The following is a 7,959-nucleotide window of genomic DNA, read 5'->3' as shown; positions in this document are numbered from 1 at the left end:
TCTTGCACATGCATACACACACACCAAGGGGGTTTTACGGTGGGAGGTGCTTGTGTTGTGTTGTGTATTGTAACAGTTTGTCAATAAAAAGGCTACGAGGAGAGCTGCTCTTTGAAGGACTTGGTTTGGACACAGGTGAGGAGCGTTTAGCTCCACAGCCTGGCTCTGACCAAGCTCTCCCTCGCTAGCGAGTAAAAGACCGGTTGAAGATGTTCTGTCTTATTTTCGTTCTTCATGAGGAATAAGTCTCTAAACTAGCAGAGCCTGTGGAAGCGCAGACTCAACAACAACCACACATCATTTTCTTTAAGTGAGTTCAAGAATATTGATTACAAAATAGAAAGAGGTGACTATAATATACAACAACATAACTACAGGTTTATTTAAAAAAAGAAACACAAAAGCTCCAGATCATATTACACATTGTTAAAGACTGAAAAACGCAGTAAACTTTATTGTGCACACAATTTGGATGTCAACATCTAATGAATGTATGTGTCACGGCTGCAGTAGCAGACATGTAGAATGATGAGGGAAGGCCCCAAGTGCAGGAACTGATAACTGGCATACACTGAGTGAGCTTTATTTTCAGTGTGGATGAAGTACAAAGAAAAGTAGAGAATGGCAGTGACTTAAACTAAGAAAGACCTAAACTGGGAAAGCTAACAAGAAACATGTAACCTGAGACAAAGAACTAGAAAAAACCTAACCCACAGAGGGAACAACGCAAATGAACAGAGAGGATGACAAGCAGACAAACCAGCAACAGAGGACTACACGGGGCTTAAATACATGGGCAGGAAAACAAGAGGATGGGGAACAGGTGGGAAAACACTCAAGTCTAAAAAAAGCATGTTACTACGTGGAGATCTGGAAGGCTGCTCCAAAAACGGTCCAATTATATTTGAAATATTTGTTCTATTCTCTTCCAAACACCAGCTGTGTATTGTAGGTTTTGAATGTTTACTAAAATAAGAATAAAAGCATCCTAACCTAACATCTCACTTGTTTGTCTTTATCCAGGCATGCATGTGTACTATTGTTTATTAAGAACAGTGTTGGGAAGGTTACTTTTAAAATGTATTCCACTACAGATTACAGAATACATGCCCCAAAATGTATTTTGTAACGTATTCCGTTACATTACTCAATGAGAGTAACGTATTCTGATTAGTTAATATATTATGATGCTTTTTACAACTACATGAATGTACTATTGCTGTGTAATTTATTAATATTACTGAAGATTATTCGCCATACCAATAACAACTGGATTTTTAAATCTTAATATAAAATGAATAACCGTAGGGTGGGCATTAGGTAAGGCTGCACTTTTTGCAGCGATTTCGTATAGAAAACTGTTTCACGCGTATATAAAACAGGTCTGCGGCCCCGAACTGTGGTAAAGGGACCTCTGGTTAATACGTCAGGTTCGTGTCAGGCTCGTAGCTGAAAACTAGCTTTACTTTGTTGTCTGGGTCAACTTTGCTAGTGAGAGACAGAGAGAGGAGTTTAAAGGCTGCTTCAACAGAACTTATTGCTTCGGAGGAAAACACGAACACAGTGTACAGTCGAGTCTTAATAGCTTTTACTTACAACTGGGCCTATGACGGGCATTCTTTAGGGCTATGCCTGTAACACTCTGCATATTGCCTCCATATTAATAAATTTTTGAACAATATTTTTTAAAAGTATTTCGTCACGTCATTATGTGGGCCGCAAGTAGGGGTGACATGGGCCGCATTAGAGCCTCTTAACGCGTGTTTTGTTTGGGTTTCCACCGGCGTGGAATTACCAAAAATAGAGAGGACAAAGCCTAACACATGAAAGATCCGCGAAGATGCAGACTTGACAGACTCTGGAACAGAGGGAATCTTAAGCACAGAGACAAAAGTAACTAGACGTGGAACACAGGGACGACATAAAGACAGAAACTAAGACTAAGCATACAACTCACTGAGAACAGAATTAAACCTTTACCAAGAACAAAGAGGAGGCACAGAAACAGAACAGAAACCTAGAAACCAGCAACTATAAATATATTACAAACAGAAAACCATAATCCACAGAGTATAACTTAAACCAAAAACACAAACCCCATGACAGTGTGGATTTTTTGTCTCACTAGAGTGGAAAAAATGTAACCTACTGCTTGACACTAGAGTAAACACATTCATTCTGAGTTTTCCTCTGTCTTTTCAATCTGTTGGGCAGGTTAATGCTTAAAGCAGCGTAGTGGAGGTTGTCTGCATCATGGCTACCCTGGTAAAAACAAATTTGAGAGGTAGATCAAATTGCAGTTTCTGGAAAAAAATATTTCAAAGCAATATGTGCTAAACTATTTTTCAATATTACGTTAATCTGAACAGATGAAACGTACCTCTGCAGAGGTAGTTGAAAGTCTTGCTTGTTGATGGCCTGAATGTAAAATACAAAAACAGCAGTCTCACTTAAAAGTCCAAATCAGTGAATAAAAACTGTCAAATGCAGCACTTTTTTCCAGTACCTGATTTGAAGTGGTTTCTTTTGCTCATCTTGTAGAGAAGAAAAGCCAGTAAAAAAACCAGGGTGGAGGTAAAAGTCAATGCTCCACTCAAGACGTACACCAAGACAAGAGATTTTGCCTCATCTGTGAAGAGCCAAGTATTCTGAGCACAGACTTCTCTATATTTTAGGTTTTCTTTTCAGATAGATAATAAAATAACAGTCACAGATATGGGTTCTATACTGCTACTTACCTCCAAACACCAGCGTGGTTCCTCCTCCAAACAGTATGTGTCCACATGAGGCGACAGCACAGTAGTAGATCCCAGCATGAGACACATTCAGGCTTTCCATTGTCAAGTTAGAGACACAGGTGTGTGTTCTTCTGTTGGGTTTCCTCTCACACTGATCATTCCTGCCGCCATGGGTGTAAATGAGTCTTGGATGAGATTCTTCAGAGTCTTTGAACCAGTATATACTGTGTTCTCCATCACAAGTCCCAGTGTGTACTGTACAGTTCAGAGTCACAGAGCTTCCTGGCTGGATGGTCTCAGAAGCTGATTGTTGGACCACAGCCTTGATGTTCAAGTCTGAATCTTTAACACCAACAGTAATGCTCTCTGAAAATGTTGATGTGTGTAAATAGGAACATATACAGTAGTAAGTTGCTGAGTCTGAAATGCGCACATCTGAGATTATTAAGTTGTTTTGACCTGTTTGAGTATCCAGGGTGAAGCGTGGATCACTCTTGAATTCACTGTGAAATGTGGCATTTTGTTCATATACATAGAAGGTAGAAATGAGTCTTGGTTTCTCTGCCAATGTTTGCTTATACCAGTAAAACCGTGGAGTTACACCATTTTTACTAGAACAATGCAAAATCACGCTGTCCCCAGTTCTAACTGATATGAAACGTCTTTCTTGACGACCAGACGAGAAGAACTCCTGGTTGTTCACCTGAGCTGAAGTAAAATAAAAGACAGAGCAAATACATTTTATAGACCCTTAAAAGCATGGAAATATATTCAGACTGCAGTTTCAAAACCATAAACTCACCCATTTCCCCTAAGAGCAAACATGTTAGACAAAAGACAAACTTCGCAGGTGTCATTGTCTTTAAATAATCCTGCTGAATGAAAAGAATCTCAAACCCGTCTCCACTCTTGTTAGAGAAGACTGTGTGTGATTGGCCAAGCAGAAGTGTCACAGTATGTCTTTTGTTAAGGAAAGATGATCACATGTTCAGAGCAGCCAATAGTGTTAGACTTCATGATTGAGGCAAAAAAGAAAAATGAAACTGTTTATAAATAAAGAAACAGCACTGATCAATCAACTCTTTGTACACATTTTTCTTAAAAATTCTAAAGGCCCGTTTTTCATTTGAGTATGTGGACCAGGGATTGCCCCCATCTCTAATCCATTGATTTTCAGGCATGGAGGAACAAATGAACCGTCCATAGGAAAAAAGCAAAGAAGATATCTGACACGGTGGTTGAGCCCTGACTGACCAGTTTGAGTCTTTCCGAACTGCTGACTTAATACAAAAATATGATAGTGAGTGATTTTACCATTCACGTAGATGCTGAAAACAACAGCCTAAACACTGCATTTAATTAGCTAGACTCAAAATGTAAATGAGCCCACCCACCGCTTTAATCATATTCTGCATCTTGTGCTATATGGTGTAGAAACCAAGCACTTAACAGTATCCCCTAAAAAGTCAGACCATTGCTTAATAACATTGAAACTTACAAAAATAGGCTACACAGCAGTGGGGAATAACTTTCATTAGAGTAGATATATTTCTGAAAGTGCTGTAAGTAGATTTAAGGATATAATTCTTCCACTTCTTCAATGCCATGTGCCAACACAATAGAGAGCAGCTACCTAAACTTTACTCCCACAGAGGTCAGTGATGTTGTGAACAGTGCTATATTCTCTCTCCATATGACTCTGGATACTCTGGAACTTAGAACTTCTAAGTATAATAACATCATGAGGTCATTCAACACCACTCAACCACAAACTCTAGACAATATTTACATAACCTGAACATGAACAACAATATTTATATAACAACAGTTATCTGTTGCTTATGTCTGAGGAAGACACTGCATGGTTTAGGTCAGAAAATAAGAATAACAGATGCAAGCTATCTGAAAGTGGTTGGCCACCACTGGTAACACACTATGTAATATATGCAAGTAAATGTTTTGTTAGTCTTTGGGTTTACTATGGTTTTGGTGTTTGAGTAATTGAGTTGGGCGGGGGGATTGTGTTGGCTAAACTCGAGATTCACCTTTTTACATTGGGAATGACCAAGATGGACAAGATTAGAAATGAAAACATCGGAGGGACAGTTCAAATAAGTTAGACAAAACTGAGACGGTTATGTCTCAGTTTTGTCTGTCGGCTTTTGTCAAGCCGACAGGCGTGACAAAGTCAGGAAGACCTGGAAGATAATTAATCAATATGGTGAAGAAGGGATGCAGAGGGTTGGTGTGATGGATACCAACAAATAGGAAAATGTACAAAGAACTCTATTCACTAGAAGAAAATCCTACTCACAGAAGCCCAATCATGGACAATAAAGAGTGTAAAGAATATATCAGTACAATGTCACGCCAATTCTACATCTATAACATAATAACTAACGGTGAATTTGCAACTCACAAAGCTCATTACATATACAAACATGGGCTTTTGGTATCTCCATAGTTCTAGTTGTGGCACAAAAGGAACCATAATTGATCTGTGACACCTCAGAAACACTGCTTTAGGACAGGAAATAATACCTCACGTTATAGTTGACACACGTTAGACATCATAACTATTATTGATTTCCAGACAATGTGATGACAATGTGATCCTTAAAGACGTGGATTTGATTATAAGTCAATTAGACCTTTTAAATTTGACCTCAAAACCTTACAGCAATAAACCACTGTGGTATGGAGGACCACAAGAGCCGCATGCTGTCAGGATTTGTGTCGTGGATGAGAGGAGGAGGACCCAAACGCTGGACTCACAGGTAGGTAGGTGAAGGTGGGTGTTTATTGCCGATGGAGTGAACAAACAGAACAGAGGTAGGAAATGGCTGGCTGGACGGCTGACTGAATGAAGAAAGGACTGAATGGCTAGCTGACTGAACGCAGGCGGAAACGACAACATAACATCAATGACACGACAAGGGCTGAAGGGAAGAGAGGGCTTAAATACATGACTAACAATGACAACGATTGGAGACAGGTGAGTGAACAGCTGAACATAATGAACTAATGATAAATGGGAAGAGGACTGAACATAATGCACACAGACCAAGGCTAACACAATAAAACAGGAAGTGGAACAGGCAGTAGATAAACAGTGAACGTGAACTGAAAATACTGGGTCAAGGACCCAGAAACCCTGACACATGCATAGAAATAAAGAATTATCTGCTTAAATAATGAATTGTACAATAAATTATGCAATTGTAAACCTTACTAAAGTAATTTCTTAGTTAATAATGTAATTTAAAAACACTATTTTTAAGTCAATATTTTAAAATGGCTTTTCAATCCATTAATAAATAGTTCAAATCCAGCTCGCAAGAAAAATCTCATTTCAAAAATCATTTTCAATTTCCAAATTAAAAAACTGATTTTCAAAATCTTTTTAAAAACACAATTTATATAGAGAAATAAGTAAACAGATTAAAAAATCTAAGGATTATTTCTAACGATTCCAATGGCCAATGGCGATTCCACTCCTCATTTCAAAATCCATGTTCCTTTCCTGTTAGCTCACATCTTAGCTATTATTTTAGCAAATAGACTAGCTTTGGGATTAACTATTGGATTACCTTCTGGATTAGCTTTCAGATTAGATTTTAGATTTTTTTTATCTCATTTATGAGATCCTAAAGCAATGCAAATTAGCCACACAGCGCAATGTAAGGAGCTCTGAGATTGGTTGGACAGACACAGACTTGTTGCCTGGATTTTTCTACACTGCTGTTTGTGCTCATAGCTTTGCTCTGCTAAGAAGTGCGTGTGCTTGTACAAAGGCCATTCAGCCATGAAATGCCACTTTACACTCTGCCTGACAAAGATTTAATAGAGATATGTGATTGAGGTAGGTGAAGAAGGAAAGGGACCCTGCAGTGAAACAGAGAGCTAAACCTCCGAGTGCGCGCCTGTGGACTCAGCCTGACCACCTGTTGAAGCTAACGTGCTAACATGGCTAATGCTAGCATCACCGCATGTAACCCCACTCTATTAAGGGCCATTTTTTCAATACTCATGTACGCAACTCTGTGCTCATGTTCTCGCAGACTTCATAAGTTCACACAGGAGTCCGGACTTCCTGAGAACGTAGCACGATTTTTGTACAATTTGAACACGAATGTACTTGATGATGTTACAGGTCAGCCTAACATGACCCGGCTGGCTCGTCCCACTCAAATATAAGATCAGAATTTTACAGTAAACATATATATAAATGTTACTGTGTCAGTTTTCATTGAAAAATAATAAAGGAAAAATATTTTATGAATTACTTTACCTGTACTATAGCAAGATGTGCTCTAGTACAGAATAGGATGGTGCACATATTTCAGAAATCCAACTATAATTTTACATGCAAGCTCACTTTTTGCAGGTTAATTTGCAAGCGATATTTGTATCGATTTCATACAAATACCAGCAAGTAAGGCCCAATGACAAGAGCAAAGTAATGCCATAATGAGCAGTGCTAACCAAACACAGCATTTCACACTCTAAGTTTTAGGACGTTGCAACAAAGAACAAAGGGAGAGTCAGACAAACTTGCACCACAAAAATGACCTTTGATGGTGACTGTGCTCTGCACTAAAGCACACGAGCCACTCTACATCACAACTTTCTTTTGTTGACTCTATTATCTTAAAATTAATGGTTTTTAGTTGTAAGATTGAATAACTCTTATTCAGTGTTCATCTTCATCTAAAGTCATAATACAAAACAAAGTCATAATACAAAATAAATATTGTTAACTATATATATATATATATTCTCCAGTGAACAGTGGACACACTCTGAAAAACAAAAAAGAAGCCTACATTTTCAAAGCTGCAGAAGGGGTGTGCAAATCAAGCAACAGGGGTTTCAATTTTTATTTTCTGACAAAATATAGACATGAAAATTCATTATATACACAGCAATGTTGAAACTAGTCCTGTAATGCCACTTTCTGCACTTTCTGTCACTATCTATCTATCTATCTATCTATCTATCTATCTATCTATCTATCTATCGATCGATCGATCTTCTGACAGAGAAATTGTGCACTGTTGTGGATAGAAAACAGTGTTATCACAAGGATAACATAATGTCCACCTGACACTACACTTGAGAGTCTATGTACTTTACATCTTATGGACCATGAAGATTTCGGACAAGTCCTACTGCTTCACACTGGAGTAAACACATTCGGTCTTGCTGTTCCCCTCTTTCT

At 38.4% G+C, this 7,959-nt stretch overlaps 1 protein-coding gene across 1 annotated transcript; it reads right to left on the bottom strand.

Moving 5' to 3' along the window:
- Positions 1-1,413: 1,413 nt before the first annotated feature.
- On the bottom strand, positions 1,414-3,975 carry LOC102296944. The gene is made up of 5 exons (XM_042227756.1): positions 3,541-3,975; positions 2,739-3,446; positions 2,507-2,629; positions 2,381-2,418; positions 1,414-2,262 (listed from the first exon to the last, which is right to left on the bottom strand). Exons 1-5 carry the CDS (start codon positions 3,593-3,595, stop codon positions 2,146-2,148), a joined length of 1,041 nt encoding a protein of 346 aa, XP_042083690.1. The 5' UTR covers positions 3,596-3,975; the 3' UTR covers positions 1,414-2,145.
- Positions 3,976-7,959: the final 3,984 nt, after the last annotated feature.

The sequence above is a fragment of the Haplochromis burtoni genome, unplaced genomic scaffold, assembly GCF_018398535.1.
Source record: "Haplochromis burtoni strain Fernald_Lab_line unplaced genomic scaffold, NCSU_Asbu1 Contig_279, whole genome shotgun sequence".
NCBI classification, from domain to species: Eukaryota; Metazoa; Chordata; class Actinopteri; order Cichliformes; family Cichlidae; genus Haplochromis; species Haplochromis burtoni.
This window is presented reverse-complemented; position numbering and strand designations above follow the sequence as displayed.

What these genes read in the sequence shown, in the direction of transcription:
- LOC102296944 (XM_042227756.1), bottom strand. Translation starts at nt 3,595, where the DNA reads ATGACACCTGCGAAGTTTGTCTTTTGTCTAACATGTTTGCTCTTAGGG. An exon ending in TTTGCTCTTAGGGGAAATGG is followed by an intron (nt 3,447 to 3,540) that starts GTGAGTTTATGG and finishes ATTTTACTTCAG; the next exon opens with CTCAGGTGAACAACCAGGAG. An exon ending in AACCACGCTGGTGTTTGGAG is followed by an intron (nt 2,630 to 2,738) that starts GTAAGTAGCAGT and finishes GGCTCTTCACAG; the next exon opens with ATGAGGCAAAATCTCTTGTC.